The 17,311-nt window shown below is 39.0% G+C and overlaps 1 protein-coding gene across 2 annotated transcripts in view; it reads left to right on the top strand.

Annotated features, from left to right (window-relative positions):
• The first annotated feature begins 5,603 nt into the window (after positions 1 to 5,603).
• SACS (sacsin molecular chaperone) overlaps positions 5,604 to 17,311 on the top strand; it is an 89,925-nt gene continuing 78,217 nt past the window's right edge. For both annotated transcript variants that reach the window (XM_077868391.1, XM_077868393.1), the window contains exons 1-2: positions 5,604 to 5,734; positions 16,269 to 16,793. In XM_077868391.1, coding sequence (XP_077724517.1) covers positions 16,774 to 16,793 — 20 coding nt within the window. In that variant the 5' untranslated portion in view covers positions 5,604 to 5,734; positions 16,269 to 16,773. The remainder of the gene's footprint in view (positions 5,735 to 16,268; positions 16,794 to 17,311) is intronic.

The raw sequence follows: 17,311 nt of genomic DNA on the forward strand, positions 1-17,311 counted from the left end.
TGTTACCTGAGTCCCATGGACATAAAGAGACAAGTACAGTTTTATTTTTTAATAATACAAATTGGAAGTCACCTTAATATCTATCAGAATGGAAGGGTTAAATACACTGTGATGTGTCCTAACTATGGAATAGTATTTGATAGTTAGAGAGAATGGAGTACTGGCATGGAAATATAAGAATATTTGCTGATAGGGATCCCTGGGTGGCGCAGCGGTTTGGCGCCTGCCTTTGGCCCAGGGCGCGATCCTGGAGACCCGGGATCGAATCCCACGTCGGGCTCCCGGTGCATGGAGCCTGCTTCTCTCTCTGCCTGTGTCTCTGCCTCTCTCTCTCTCTGTAACTATCATAAATAAATAAAAAATTTAAAAAAAAAGAATATTTGCTGATAGATTATTAGGTACAAAAAGCAAGTTGCAGGAAGGAAAGTATAATTTATGTTCTTTTGAAATGCAATACAGTATGTTGCTATGTCCGTTTGAGTATGCATTACTGAAAAGATTTACTCTGGAAGGGGACATATGGTAATGATTACTTATTCCGAGACGAGAAATGGAGGATGGGCAGGTTATAATGGAAAGTTGGTATTAGCTGTAGTGTTCAAATCATGTCCAAACAGAATGCAATTATATGTGACCTGTGCAATTAAAAAAAAACTAATTTTGAGTATTAAAGAAAAAAAGAAAAATATATGAAAACGTTGAGTGACTTTTTTTTGATGTTTTTTTTTAGTTATTATTGAATCTCACTAAATTAGGAATTGTTGCTCTGGATCTAAACCTGAAAATTCTGTATTTTCTAACTCTGGCATATGATGAGTGTCTGATAGATAACTTTTGGTTGAATTCTTTCTCTGTCTAAAGTAGCACCTCTCTAGGGCACCTGTGTGGCTCAATTGGATAAACCGTCTGCCTTTGGCTCAGGTCATGATCCCGGGGGAGTCTGCTTCTCCCTGGCCCTCTGCCTGCCCTGCCCCCACGCGCGCACACACACACACACACACACACACACACACACACACACAAACATACACACACACTCTCAAATAATTACATAAAGTCTTTAAAAAAAAATAAAGTAGCACCTCCCAGCACCATTAGTACCTTCTTCTTACAGGACTTAATTTCCTTGGTAACGTTTATCTTACCACTTGGCATACAGGTTTGTTTGTGTCTATTTGGTCTCTGGTCATTGCAGTGTAAGCTCCTCATGGCAGGGCCCCTGCCTGTTTGGTTTTCTACCATTTATTTACTGCAACAGGTGGCAAAGGGCCTTGTACATAGAAGCCACATGATAAATTAATAAATTGTTGTGGATGCACACATACGCCTAGGAAATGACATGGAATGATCTATACCCACTGAAACACCAACCGCATTTATTTGCTTGTTTTCTGAATGGCAGGATGGTTGATTTTTACACATTTAAAATGCATTGATTTTCAAGGTTTTCTTTTTTAAATGTGGGAGCAGGGAGGCTCATCTGAGACAATTCCTACTTGTTTAGACTCTGTTCTGTGGTCTCAGTGAAGTTTGGGTTATTGATGATAGTATTCCTTTTCTTGTGAGTTGATGATCCTGTAAATTGGTATGGAATTGTTTTTAGGTGGCCAGGGTGGCTTTAAGCATCACCTTAAAAATTAATTGTTATTTTGCCTGCACTGCATCCTGTGGCAGAATTGGGTACGTTGTAATTAAGATGCACCTGTCTGTTGATGCTTCATTGTAATATTGTTACATCGTGAAGCAAAGACAAAGGAGCACCACCTTGCCTTTGTACAGAAAGCTACTTCCTTGGACGCTATGTGGTGTGGTGTGGTGTTGGTCTACATGTCTGTGTGACTGTGCTTCAGAAAGCTTGTTTTTTCTGGACCATCACAGGACTGGAAAATTGCAGGGAGTGTTGTCACAGCCAAGCTCTAGGCACTGACTTCTTAGAAAAAATTTAGGGAACCAGCGGCAGGTCTGCAATTGTAGCAAGGGAGAAGGATCCCTCTTCTTCCATCCTTCTGTGTTCTGCAGACAGGACTCTGGAAATTGAACTGACAAAAGACAGATTAACAAAATTAAAGCACATCGATTTTTAATAATGTGAGCAACATGCATTAATACCAGAGAAACTCAACGACGAGCTGTAGCTCAAAGGGATAGTTAGAACCATCAGCATGTGACTCTTGTTTTCAGCACAGGTCATGATCTTGGAGTCCTAGGATGGAGTCGCACGTGTTCAGCATGGAGTCGGCTTGAGATTCTCTCTCTCCCCCTTTGCCCCTCCCCCTGCTTCCTCACTCACGTTTTTTCTTTCTCAAATAAATAAATACAATTTTTTTAAAGATGCTATTTATTTATTCATGAGAGACACAGAGACAGGTAGAGACATAGGCAGAGGGAGAAGCAGGCTCTCAGCAGGGAGCCGAATGCAGGACTTGATCCCAGGACCCTGAAATCATGCCCTGAGCCAAAGGCAGACACTCAACCAATTTACAACATGGTAGATGCGTTTACTCTGACTGCCTATATGTAGTGAGGAGCCACAATGCTTATGAGGTCATTTTTCTGTTAATTGTTACCTTCTACCTTCCATATTTTCATAACCCAGAGCCTGTGTGTCCTCTCTAGGACATGTCATAGGATCATTTTGCTGCTGTGATTTAGAAATATAGTTGGGGATTTTCTGAAATTCTTGAGTTGAGTTTACATAGGTAGCTTTAAAGGGCAAGTGTCTGGCTCTCACTTCCAAAATTACTTCTCAAATTGGGAAGGTGACTTAAAACAGAAAAAATACTATAAAAATTTAATAACTTCTATAATTTGGATACCTGATCTACGCCAAGAACTGTGTGTGCCTATATTGGAAGGTGATATTGCCATTTCACAGAAGGCGAAACTAGAGGTTAAAAAGCATAGATGCTTTCTGCCTAGACATTTACTGGTTTATAGGGATCAAATCTATGGCTGCCCCACTAAATTGCTAAAAGCAGTTATTGTGATCGAGAGACTGCTGGCTTTATACACAGGTGAGTTAACAGAATCTGTGATGAAGATATCAAGTCTAAGACTAGGTTATGAGTAGATGCTGAAATTGAGCGGACATCTCTCAGATTGAACAATGGCCAGTTCTGAGTTGATAAAAATCTGACACTCATACAGCTTTATGGAAAAAAAGGCCACATGGGCTCCCGGCTATATGATGGGGCTGGAAAGGAAGAGTGGGCCATGGTGCGAGCCATCCAGGAGTCATCCAGGAGAGGAAGCTGGGAGTCATCCAGGAGAGGAGGCCAGAGAGTTGGTGGTGCCAGCTCTTTAAAAGTCCCAGATGAGTGACAAAGACTTATCCCTCTAGTTAAGTTTTCATGATTCTGGGTGGGGGTTTGGGGGGGGGTATTAGATAATACTTTCTCACACCATTTGCTTGGGGTCGCTTAAGGTGAGGGACGATGCGCTGACCTCTAAACTGTGTACATCAACAGTCAATCTTTGGCTGCAACATGGAAGATTTGCGATTCCCTAATTATCTAGATACTTTAGGTTTCTTACCATTTTTAGGACAAAGTCTAAATCTTTTGACAACAATGTTCAAAACCATCAATAGAACCACAGATTTAAGTGAACCTGTACAGTTTCTTGAGTGTGCGAGTGTGGGTGGAACCACACATGCATGTGCAAATCCTTGTGACAACACAAGAGCAGGCCATGCACAGTGTTCATGAGGACCTGAAGTGTTAACCTCTGCATCATCTGGCCATTTCTACATAACCAATATGTCACTGGGTAGTTTTGTGCAGTATGAGTAGGTAGGCAAAATGGTATAATCTTTCTGAAAATAATGTACATCAATCTAAAAGAACAACAATAGGGAAGTAGTTAGATATGCTATGGTATAACGCTAAGAAGGGTTTTCATGCAGGCATTAAAAAGTATGTCCTCAAAGAATGAAAGAGGAAAATATTTTCAATATAATGTTAAGTGGGAGAACCAGATATAAAACATACAATGTGTGTGATGTATATATATCAAATACCAAAGACTAAAAACAGCTATTTCAGATGGTATGTTTATGGGTTATATTTCTCATATTTTCTAAAATAAACACATTGTCTTTCTAATTAGCATAAAACAGTACTGTAATTATTATTTTGTGCCTGCTGCTTGCATCCCAGCATGGCTACCTTGAATGTTACAAAATGATCTCATTAGGGACCCATTTTCCTTGGAAGGTGGAGGAATGGGGAACTATAGATACTTATAGTTTATAACATTTGCCCTCCTAGGGTTCTAACAGTTCCAAGTTGTTAGTATGCAGATGATCACATTCTGTGAACAAGAAACTGAGGATTGGCCTTGCAGTGCCCTGTGCCTACCTGAGTGCCAGCTCTCCACAGATGTGTGCTTAATTAATTTGATGATGACTGAGATGGTGCTGTTAGAATTGAGACACCTGTGGAGGGGAACGCTCACCTCATGGGGCATACCATTCGGGCTAGACTGCTGGTGGCCCATGCATCCCTGGGGTGAGAATCAGATAACAGGTACTCAGGATGCTATTTCTCCCTTGTTGTTATTTAGTGATTTTTTTGGAATAAGACATTTCCCTACTCTTTTCTAGGACGTTATATATGTGCATCTGAATTGGTGAGTCTAGGACACCAAGGAAATTAGATTTGGAGTCTTAAGTAGCAGCCCTATGGGGGCCCATGCTGTGGAGAGGCAGGTGGCAGTGCTGCTGAACTGGATGCTGACATGTTGGGTCTCCCTTGGCCTTCTCTGGAAAGATTGGTTTAGCCTTTTGAGGTCTGGAGTTTGCAGAGCTGAATTAGGTATTGTGCTCAGATGTAAAGCAACCAGGAGTTTCAAAGCTCCAGTAGTTCTAGATAAGCCTCTGTTCTAGGTTTCTATTGACGTAGGCAGTTCTGCTAGAAGGCTGTGAGGAATATGGTGCACCCAAGGGCCGCAGGGGAAGGGCTATTTACAAAAACAGGCTCTCTTGGTATTTCACGTCCTCCATGTGTAGGAAGCAAGAAGATAGAACTCTAATTTATTGTTACAGTACTTTTATTACTAAACTGACAGTAACAATGAAAACTTAGAACATTTTACAACTCTGACATTTCACAATTCACAAAACATTTTAGGTAAATGATCTTTTTTTAAACCTTGGGAACATCATACCTAAATCCAAATAAAATACAAAAAGTGCTTTGTGAGCTCTTAACCTGCAATGCAAACATAGCATGTTACTCTATTTTATCAGCGAGTGCGTGGCTGATGTTTTTGTATTTAATTCTAGTAAATTACAGGATTTCCAGAGCATTACCTGGTCACAACTCCTCATTTGCAAAGGGCTAAATGAGACCCACGAGTGACTTGTCTGAGGACACACGGCTAGTGATAAACAGAACCGGTCTTCTGTTTGCCATGCCTCCTTCCTAAAATTAATCTTTGCAACTTCATGAGAGTGGAAACTGCACCTGCTGTTCTTTTGCACCACCAGCCTGAGCAACTGTGCTGTATGTACTCTGCAGCATTATTCAAACCTGAGGTGGATGATGGTCCCTATCTCTTTAAAAAGAAAAAAAAAAAAAAAAAAAAGGCTGCTGGCGGGGCGGGGTGGCTGCTGACTGCGGCAGAGGCATCCAGTCCCCGGACCCAGTGCGGCTGCGGTGGCAGTCACTAGCTGGAACCTGCTGATGGGACAAAAGGAAAACAAAGGGTCCGAGGTGGACGCTGACAGCTACCGGTAAGTATTTGAGGATGCAGCTAGACACCCAACGGGAAGGGAAGAGGAAGGAGCTTAGGGAAATGAACGGGCCTGCAGTTTGATTGGTTCCCCAATCCTCTGAGAGCCGGGCTGCAGCCAGGTCGGTCAGTCACTGCAGTTGTTTGCGGAGATCATTGCCCCCTCTGCTCCGATACCCGCCTTCCGTGGAAGATAGAGAATCTCCTTTCACGTGAGGGGCAGCTGTGAGTAATAGGTTCTTGTAAAAATGCACAGTTTGGGCTGGCAGCCTGTGGGTTTGTGGGTGAGGCGCCAGCTGCCTTGTTACTAGAGAGATCGCTGTGGTCGAGATGCTCAGACCACCCGGCTTTGTCATTTTAATTTCCACCCTGGGTTGCAGTGTGGGTCACAATGGCTCTATTGCTGTAGCACCGAGTGTGGGATTAAGAGCCCTGTTGAATAACAAAGTGGGATTCTCAAAGTGGCTTATCGTTTAATTTATAGTGATTGTCCTCATTTCAAACAGCACACCCTTAAATGATTCCGCAGATGATAGTTATACAATGATATTTGAAAATCCTGTTTTTTAGTTAAAAGTGTTTTGTTATTCAATTTTATTCGAATAAGTGATCATTACATTCTTAGAAAGAGTAGCTCCGTTTTAACAACAGGAATCTCTGTCTTGTTCTTTTTTTTCTTGAAACAAGGTTAATACTTAAGTAAAGACTGCTGGATGTGTTTCGAACATGACAATCGTTTTGGCTTTAATTTTATCCTTCTCTGTGTAATTAAGAGTGAATGCAGGTTAATTCCATGTGTTTCCCAAGCACGAGCTGCCCTAAAGTTATATGGAAGGGGAGCTCTTTATTTCTCCACCAATGCAGATAAAATAGTTGACATTTAGTCCCATTATATTTGTCACAAGAAAAGTGGATCTCCTATATTGTTTTTTTTTAAGCTATCCATTGATAACCAGGGACGTAGCAAATTAAAGTGTGATTATTATGTCCTGGTGGTTTTGGTTATGACTAACCAGCTTTCTTTCCCTAACCCTGACTCCAGGTCTTTCTTCATCCTTTCTTTACCTTCTCTGGCCTGTGGGCTGGCCAATTACCCCTTCTTTTTTTCTGGAGATGAGGCCCCTTCGATCTCCCTTTCAAACATACCAAGCTGGATGCTCCATATTTCCATCTTTTCCTTGTACCTTGCTCGGTTTGTAAGATCCTTTCTATAATTAAGACGATGTTTTCTGTCCTTCCCATGATAGGAAGAAAAGCCCAATCATAGCTTTTTGGGACTAAAGTTTGCTTGCCTCCGAAGCATCTGGGGTATTGCTGCTTTATGCTGGATTTGTTCTCAGAAGCTTTAGGTTCTGATCTCATTCATCTCTGCCACATCTTAGATCTGCAACCACTGAAAACTCACTTGACTTCTCTGAGTCTCAGTTCCTTCCTACGGTAGAGAAGTTGGCAGTTGTTTTCCACACTACTGTCATGGGGTGGGAATGAGGTATTGCAAATGAAGGCACCAGCACAGAACTTGGCACAATGTTGCTATTTAGCAGGAGTTTTGACTTTTCCCATTCAGTCTCCCCACCTTCCTATCCTCCCACCCATGGGGAGGAAGACTGAAGTGGTGTCTTGTACCATTTCCCTAAAGGAAGGAATTGTGAAATGATCTTTTGACCAACTGCATCTCAATACTTACTAAGGATCTCTTATGTATAAAAGTAACACTGGTGCTTCCATGTTGCCACAAGACTGTTCTATTGGAGAAGGGAAAGCCAACTGTCTTAGTACAGCTCCCATTAAATCCTTTATGATGGCAGAAGCCATTATGATATTGACTGTCCTGCTGTGAGGCCAAGTGAGGACCGCTAAATGTGATTGACACAAAGGATGCCAAATTGGAAACCAGAACGATTCCCGTTGCTATTCTGATCTTGGACAACCTGGAGAGTAATTTGCTTTTTGTATTGCCAATCCTATTACTATTTTAATTTCTATTTTATGTGCTTTCCTCCTTTCTCCTCGCCACCTTTCCTTTCCTTAAATTCTACACTTAGCACATTGTGTCTGACTTGAACACCTAGGATGGAGCCACTGTGCTGATACCTAAAGAGGAACATAATGAAATTGGAAGAAGCACTAGGTGGGAATCAAGGGGTGTGGTGCTAGCTCCGCCTTGGCTTCTCTTTGCGCTATCTAGAAAGTCATTTACCCTCATATCTGAGACAGGAGATATAGAGTAGATACTCTTTGAGTTTCCTTCAAGTGCTGGGTACATAGTTAATATAGCCTGTCTCAGGAGTACCCTTGGTTTATAACAATTATTTGTTCAACTAATGTGTCTGCATTGCCACATTATGTCTGTTGTCATTCTCACCATAACCTCCTGGAATAGGCAATACCATTTTGCAGATCATAAAATATAAGGTTAAGAGAGAGGAGAGCCCCAACTATTTCTTATTTGTAAAAAGGGGAGGTTGACTAGATGATATCCATGTTCACTTTTCTTGCTTTGTGAGTCCTCAGACTGCGAACCTGAGCTCTAGTTTCCTTACCTTGGTGTCTCTCCTCTCGTGGCATTTAGACTTTATGGTGACATGAAGCCCAAGCTACACCAGTTCTTGCTTTTGTAAGGGGGCATGTATGGTCTAGTTATAGTAACATTGCATCCAGACAAACATTTGATTTAAATATTCTGCTCTGGATTAGAAAATGAGAAAATAGGAACTCTGCAGTCCACATATTCCTTTTCATGTGTCCTGAAACTATAGCATTTCTAAAAAGTCAAAGATATCTAAATAATGTTATGGGTGATCACTTAAACTTCATAGATCTTCTTATTTCATTTAAGTAGTAAGTACTAAGGAGGCATATGTATTTGAAATTTTTAGGTGTCTGGAATTTGTGCACTTATTTACATAGTAGTAAAGGTTTAGCCATTTTTCCTTGTTTTTAATGTGATGATAAATTTAATCACTAAAAAAGTCCTAATAGGATACCAGATAAATTATAGGCAATATTGCACAAAATAAACATATACTAAAAACAAAATTTGTTATTTAGTTGAAATTCAAACTTAACTAGGCATATTTTTATTTGCTAAATCTAGCAACTCAGTATAAACAGAACCTTGATAAATTAGATAATCATTTACTTTGAGCATAAAGATTAATTTGTTGGTTTTTAAGCTTAACAGAAATTAAATCCAGTCTTTATCAGTTTTTCATAATATGCAAACATCTCCCTAGTTTTATGTATTAATGCTTTTATTAAATGATTAAGCTAAGTGACCATTCTAAGAAAATATTGATCCTGAAGAGTGTATTGTGTCCAATGTACCTCATATTCCCTAGGGGCCTTGCTAAAGAATGAAAAAAATCCAAGATTTTAAATATGTTTGTTTGGAGTCAGGTAAATTTGGTTTTGAAAAGTGACTGTACATCATACTAGTTCTGATATTTCACCTCCTGGAACTTTAGTTCTCTCCTTCTTAAATGGGACTGACTATAGGCTAATAAACCCTACCACCAATTTGATCCAAGATATGCTATAAAAATATGTGGTTTTTTATTACCTGGAAATTGACCAAAGTGACTAAAGTACTCAATCTTTATTGAATAACTTCTGTATCCATGGCCCAGAGTCTGACTGAGTAGGAGATGAACAAGCCATTCTTGAGGAGCATTCAGCAAAGTAGAGGAGGAGGATTTGTATAACACAGAGGAGACTTGGAATATTGAGAGAGTAATTTATATTGTTTTCTTATTAAATCTGAAATATAATATCTTCTCTGTTGTACATTTTACATGGAAATCTTTAATTATACCATACATACACATGCATACACACACCCAACCAATTAAGTATCATTCATCTCTAACTTTATTTTTGGTGCTTTGCAAAGTACATTGATGTGCACCTTCAATTACAGGGATGTATATTAGCGGCCAAAGAAATGGCTGTAGAGACCATGACCTTTCCCATAGCAGATTGTGCCAATACTGTTCTGCCATTAGTGACATTTGTAATTCTTGCTATGTCTTAGCATCTTAATTTTGCCCTATTGATTTATAGGGTGAATAATCTGACTTCTCCATTTTGCAAAGATGCCATTTTAAAGTCTTTGCTGACTCATGTTTTGTTCTGACATTAAGGAGGGCAAGACAGTTTTTTTCTGAGGGTAATTCCACTGGAGGCTTTCTGTGGGCCTGAAGTCTGTCTGTATTGGGCTCCCTGTTTTTGTAATGTTAGGGACTTTCAAGGGTAAATTTTTACTGCATCACAGAGGATTTAGCTCCCTATGAGAAAGTAATGTTGATTTTTAAATCCCATTTTCAGACAAATGTGTATGCCATTCTCAGGAGATTGCTATATGGGCAATTCTAGCTCTATTCTTTGCTATAAATGGGTTGAAAGCCTGTTTCTAGGGAAACGAAAGCTATTAAGGTAGGTAAAGCTGCAGAGAGTGGTGCCTGTGAATCCTGACAGTACTGAGAGGAGTAGAAAGGGGGAAGGACCATCCCTGATATCCTTGCTTCTTCCCGACCTTGGACCCCTTCCTCCCCCTCTGTGAGAAGGGGTTTTTACTATCAATGCAGAAAGCATGCAGTTCTGCAATTTAATAGACATACAAACCAAAAAAGAAGTGACATCGTATTGAGGATAACATTTTGGGGGTAGCTCCTTATTATATTTTTATCTCATCTCTGCAGGAGAGAACTTTCTTCTCATTCACGTAGGTGGCAGTCAGGCATCTGTATTCTATTTCCTGGGAAGTTTCTCTTGTCCTCTTTCTTTCTGGTGAAGTCTACTTTCTTCCACCTTAGAGATCCTTTCGTCTTCCCGCACTCCTCCCTGCCTACTTGCCAAAGGACAGCTTTTGGCTGAGGGGACCGTCACCTCCTATTTACACCAGGGTCATGATTTACTCCTTGAGTCTCTGGGCTGTTTCTGTTTCAAGTAGCATAACTCAAAGAGAGTTTCAACTCAGTGAGTTTTTTTCCTCCTCCTTAAATGGGATCATACACGGTGCCAAATTCACCTGCTATAGGGAAAACCCAGGTTGCCAAAATAGGGTGTTTTTGCCAGGGAGGCGAAGAGGTCACTGAATGGCACACTGTGCCCTATATGGGCAGCAGCTTCAGGTTTCCAAGCCAAATGAACGGACTCCACAGCTGGCAGGGCTGGATGTCCAAGCCCCATTCTCAAATGACAAGTTATAGAGCACCGATTGTTTGTGGCCCCAATGAGTGAGACAAGGACCTGAATCTGTGGTCAGAAAATATTCTGAATGCGTTTTATGTCACTTCATGTGTTAAAGAATATTGCATGAACACGAAGAGTGACATCCAATACTTGCAGAAACTAAGCACTGCAGTTTGCTAAGCACTTTTAGACATAGTGCAGGGTAGTCTTTATGATGAATCTACATTATCAGATGAAAGCATTATCAGATAAAGATTTCTATACAAGAGAAGCATTAGACATACAAGTATAAAAATCCTATGTAATGTTAATCTTGCAATCAGTAAGGAACAAAAAGCATTTCTGTAGTTTAAAATAATGAATGTGAAATAAAAGTATATATTTAATTACAGGCAGGGATGTGTTCATATATCTGCATATTTAAAATGTTAAATTATGGCACACCAAGAAATAGATGTTTGTTGAATTGAATAAAGGGGTGTGTATGTGTGTGTGTGCAATCATGAAATGAGACTAAAAAAGACATATATATATTTCCTATATATTTTGATCTTGGATTAGTACAAAGTAATCATGAGAATACAGAAAAGAATATATAATAAATGCTTTGTGAATGTTGATGCACTCCATATATTTCAGTATCATTATGTGAGAAGCAGTCTAGTTTATTGGAGAAACCTCTTGAACTATAAGGTTCTAGAGCTTGTATTGGAGCTGTGTCACTTCCTTACAGTGTGACCTTGCAGTATCCTTATGGCCCCAAGAGACACTGTGATGGTATGTGATGGTCCGTTCAACATCGCCACTGCAGAGCATGGTTTTACAAAGATTAATATCTCTGTAAACTAACATTTCCATATTTATATACTAACATTTACATTTGCTACAGACAGCCCTGGGGACTTTTGTCAACCTTGTACCCTTCTATTCTATATTCTCTTGTGGCTTGGGCGCATGCTTTAACTTTCTTGAGCTTCAATCTCTTAACCTGTAAAAAGGGGAAACTATCTGGTCTACCTCTTTGATCAAATAGTCTTGTGGATTGCATGACACCGTATATGGAATTGTAAAGGACTAGAGAAATGTAAGGTACTGTCATTTAAATGACATACACAGGATTTCTAATTGATTAAGAAGGGCTTACTGGTACCATATGGATCTTTGGAACTTTGAGGAATACTTTGGAATGCTTAGGGAGTAGGTTCTCACAGAGTATTTCACAAGGTGGAGGACTATTATATGATAATAAATGAAAGATATTAAAAACTATTTTAAGCAAGGATGTCATTATATACTCTTCAATGTTTTATAAACCTATTTTCAATATTATTCCATGTATGAGACACAATTTATAGCACAAAGTGAATTTTTATTATCTTTAAATGGAAATACTGTGCATACAAAAGAATATATATAAATTAGAACACTTTGCCTGCCTTTTTTTTTTTTTTTTAGATCATTTCCTTTTTTATTTTCAAGAGTTCTTTATGTATTCTGGACACAAACTTTTGTCAATTATCTGTATGGCAAATATGTCTGCTGATTTTTGTAGCTTGCCTTAGGTGACCAGAAGTATTGATTTTAATGTGGTTTGACTGTAATCATCTTTTGTCTTATGGTTAGTGCCTTCTATTTGTTCTTTAAAGAATTCTTTACTTTGAAGTCATAAAGATACTGTGTTATATTTCTTTCTAAAGACTTTAAGGTTTGATTTTCTCATTTATGTGTGGCATTGATATTTGTGTACCATGGGAGGTACAGATATGTTTTGTTTTTATGTAGATAACCAACTGTCCCAGTAACATTTTCTGAATGGTCTGCTTTCCCAACTGAATTCTCTAAACACTTCTTCATGTATCAGGTTTCCGTGAATGCAGGGCTCTGTTGCTAAGCTTTTATTCTAATTGTTCCTGTGTGAATGCCCTATTAACTTAGTTATAATAGTTTTACATTAAGATTCAATATTTAGGGGTGCCTGGGTGCCTCAGTTGCTAGGCATCTGTCTTTGGCTTGGGTCCTCATCCCAGGATCCTGGGATTGAGCCCTGAGTTGGGCTCTCTGCTCACCCAGGGAGTTTATTTCTCCCTCCCTCTCTGTCCTTTCCCCTGCTCATGCTCTCTCTTTCAAATAAATAAATAAATAAAATCTTTTAAAAAAGTTTTATAAAGAAAGATTCAATGTCTAGAAAAGCAAGTCTTTCCCCTTACTCTTCTGAAGGAGTGTCTTTTTAAAAATATTCTTGTCCTTTTGTTCTTCCACAAAACTTGTCCAGCTTTATTTTAAAAACTTACTGGGTCTTTGGTCAGAATTCCTTTGAATGAAAAGATCAATTTGAGGAGAGTTGACATTTCAATGATATGGAGCCTTTTTTGTCATCATGTGCATTATCTCTGTTTTTATAAGGGCCTCTTATATGTTTATATGACACAGCTATCAGTCTAAAATGTTGTCAAAGAAGAAAGTGTATTAACATGACATGACATTTTCTTGATGAACCTGTGGTAGGGAAAACTGTGTCCTCGTCTAGCAGCTCCTTAATTCTCTCTAGTAATAAAATTTTCAATTTTAATATTGCCTCTTTAATTAACATCTAGCCCACAACTTAGAATTCCAAAAACCATTATTCCCTTTTGGACACTGGAAACTTTGTACATGTGCATCTCCTCAGGACTTGTCTTCTCTAATTGTTCTGAAATTACCCCTGTGAAGAGGTGTAGCATAGGCAGTATGGTTGATACTGTCTGTTTTTATGTTTTCTGGGAGAATCTGTAAGATATTAGAGTTAGCTGTTTGGTGAACATTTGGTGCAGCTCACCAATGAAACTGGCCAGCCTCCTGCTTTCCCTATGAGGAGAGTTTCCATATTAGTGATGGAATCTATTGCATAGGATGGACTTAGTTCTTAAATTAGTTGTGTCGAGGGATCAGGAGAAAGACTGTATCTTGGCTTTGGTGATATATTGCTCAAAGTCGTCATATCCTGCTAGCATTGATAGAAATAAATGTACTTGATGATAGTACTTTCATTAGGGTTCAGAGTTTTATAGGAAAAACAATTCAAAGATTGTTTTTTATGATGGATGTATTATTGTCCATCTGTAGGAAGGTTATAGTGATTTATACAACAGGGTTCTACATTGTGTAGCCATTTTACTAAACATGTCAGGTGATGTAAAGCTAACATTTCAGAATGTGTTTTTTAAAAGATATCAACAAATTGGAAATAGAGATGGAAACTCATTCAATGAGGTTAATAAGCATGAATGTGCAGTGTTCCACTGAAATCAATGGTTCTGTTTCTCTCTAATGCTCCCATGGAAGCAGAACATCATGAGCAGAGAAATTGTGCTGAAGGCAAGGGCCTGGAGGGTCTCTATTCAAGTATAACTAATCCTGGATTTCCTTTGGAATTTCATATTTTATTTTTTAAAGATTTTATTTATTTATTCACGAGAGAGAGAGAGAGAGAGAGAGAGGCAGAGACACAGGCAGAGGGAGAAGCAGGCTCCATGCAGGGAGCCCGACGTGGGACTGGATCCCAGGTATCCAGGATCATGCCCTGGGCTAAAGGCAGTGCTAAACCCCTAAGCCACCTGGGCTGCCCTATCATAAATATTTATATAAAACCTGTGTCTGTTCTATGACACGTTTATACTTTATAACTATACTTAGAATGACAATTGACAAAATCTTTTTTATTTAGAAAGACATAATTTGGATGAATTTCTATTCTCAGAATTTGTTTATGAGTTAGATCATAGAATGAATCATAGAATTTTACAGGTGTTAATAACTTGGAACGCTTATTCCAACCCCTTGTTTCACAGATAAAGAAATTGACTCTTATCTTCCACTTTATTACACATAACTTCTCTTAATCTGAACATTTCAAATTGAAGAGTCTAATTTTTGAAATTCATTGTCATAGGCTTTCATTTTCATGCTACATAATTTCTTAATTTAATTTCAATTCTTTATTTTTAAAATTAAATTAAATTTTAATTCTTTAATTATAAATTTCAATCTAGAATTTCTCTAATCCTTTTTTTTTTAAGATTTTATTTATTTATTCATGAGAGACATAGAGAGAAGGAAAAAGACACAGGCAGAGAGAGAAGCAGGCTCCATACAGGGAGCCCAATGTGGGATTTGATCCTGGGAGTCCCGGATCAGGCCCTGGGCGAAAGGGAAGCGCTCAACCACTGAACCACCCAGGCATCCCAAGAATTTCTCTAATTCTTTACCCAAGGCAGTCAAATTTCATTACACATGATTTTATGTGAAAGAATAATCAAGATTTTGGATTGGCTTGTTTTGATTAATCTCACTCCTGATGTCTGGTCACATTTTTATTATAACAAGTTACTGAGGAAGTGATTTCAGGAAATCACGCACTGATTACAGTGCATTTTGAGTTATTTTCCTGGGTTTTCATGAAGCCGAGAATCTATAGTGTTATAAGTCTAGCTTAGTTTACTATCTCTAAATTACATTTGTCTGCAATGAAATATCACTGGTAACAAAAGTAGAATAGGCATTCAGGAGCTGGTTTTGCAGCTTCCAGTGTGTGAGTGCCTAGCTGAGCGAGCCTGAACACTGTTCCTCACTTTACTGCGCCCAAGTTTCTTCAACAGTCTAACTATTCTCTCTCGCTCTGTCCACTTCAAAGAATTGTTTAAGTGTGATACTAAGAGAGTGTCTTGAAAATTATCAAGTGCTTATACGCATGAGAATGTATAAATGGGTAGAAAATTCAATCTCCTGTGTCCTTCTGGCTTATCACTGTTGTCAAAGCGTGTCACTTATTTTCCTAGTTTTTTTTTTTTTCTTAAAATATTAGACTGTTGGTAGTCACTAGGGGTTGCTGAGAATATTACAAAAAGACTTTCTGATAGTTACATTTTATTTTTTTTTCCTGATGTAGATGTTTCACTTTCAAACATGAGCTCTATTATATGTAAAGTCATAGCTTTGGATTTAAAGGCATGGTTTCTGAAAAAGGGCACTCATCTAAAGTACGTATTTCACTTGAAAGAAGCCAGGGAAATGGAGAAATGGGAAGAAATGTGTAGGGAGTGAGAACAGGAAACTAAATTAAATAGATATGTTTTTTTATTTATAGAGTCCACCATGTCTAGTTACATGTGTGTGTTTGTTGGTTGTGAGGTAAGGGATAAATGCCATGCGATTTGGCAGGGCTCTAGTGCAACCAGCAGTTTATAATTAGAAAGTCGCTGGAAATAAGAACCGTGGCTGTCTTCCACAAGGAATTACATTTTTAGTGCATTTACTCAGAGTACTTTTTCCCTACTCCCTCTAACCTTCCTTGGTTTTTCTTCCAGGATCCAAAAGTGATGTGGCAATGCAGGCATTACCAGAGCAAGCAGAAGGGCTCTTGCCGGTGAGTGTTTTATATCTGGTGAGATGAGGGTGAGAAACACGGAGCCCAAGAGCTTCTGCAACATTTTTCCTCACCACCTTCAGAAAGAAAAACAGAAGATTCCCAGATGAAAATTGCTACTTTCTGCTGTGGAGAAAAGCCAAACACCGTTACCTACTTGATACTAGTTTACCTTAAGAACTTCTGTGGGTTGCCAGATCAGAAGGCATAACCCAAAGAGGCAACCACTTTTGGACTGGAGAGTCTTACTTGAAGGAAGACAACAAGACGTAACAATGCTCCCGGGCATCAGATGATGGGTGGTGGACACTGAGGGGAAGATGGGCTTCTCACCGGCCACGCAGAGCTGAGCTCGGAGTATACACTGAAAGGAAATACAAACGAAAGACTTAGAAAACAGAAAAATAGTTTCATGATTTTCACAGACACATATTCCAGAAGTAATAATGGAGACCACGGATAATAGGTAAATGAGTTCATGTTTTAAGTGACAACGATTGGCATTGATATTTTAAGGCTTATTGGGTTTTCCCAAATGAAACATAGATAGGCAAAAACAGATGAAAGCTTTCTAGAGATGAGAGGGAGTCAACTATAGATATTTCAGCTGTAACGGGAATGATGGCTGTAGCAATTCAAGCCAAGGTTGGAAATCATTCCTTACCTTTGTCCAGATGGTTTTTGGATTTTCTGTCTTCTGGTGTGGCTGTTGTAATGGATGGTTGATTAGATGCCCCATCCCCATTTTCTCTTTCCTCAAGTGTATATGCTAGTGCCTCCTACTGGCCATGGGATTATTTGGAAAATATGAAATAAAAAACTGAAGTACCTGAAATTTTATCAAATGACCTGGGAAAGGAAAGAGAGAGAGAGAGACAGAGAGAGAGAGAGATATGGAGAGAGAGAGCAGTGAACTTTGGTAAGAATAAAGTTTACTCCTTTCCTCAAATTTAGTTGTTATTTTGTAAGAACCATACAAGCTTG

Source organism: Canis aureus, chromosome 24 (assembly GCF_053574225.1).
Source record: "Canis aureus isolate CA01 chromosome 24, VMU_Caureus_v.1.0, whole genome shotgun sequence".
Classification (NCBI taxonomy): Eukaryota; Metazoa; Chordata; class Mammalia; order Carnivora; family Canidae; genus Canis; species Canis aureus.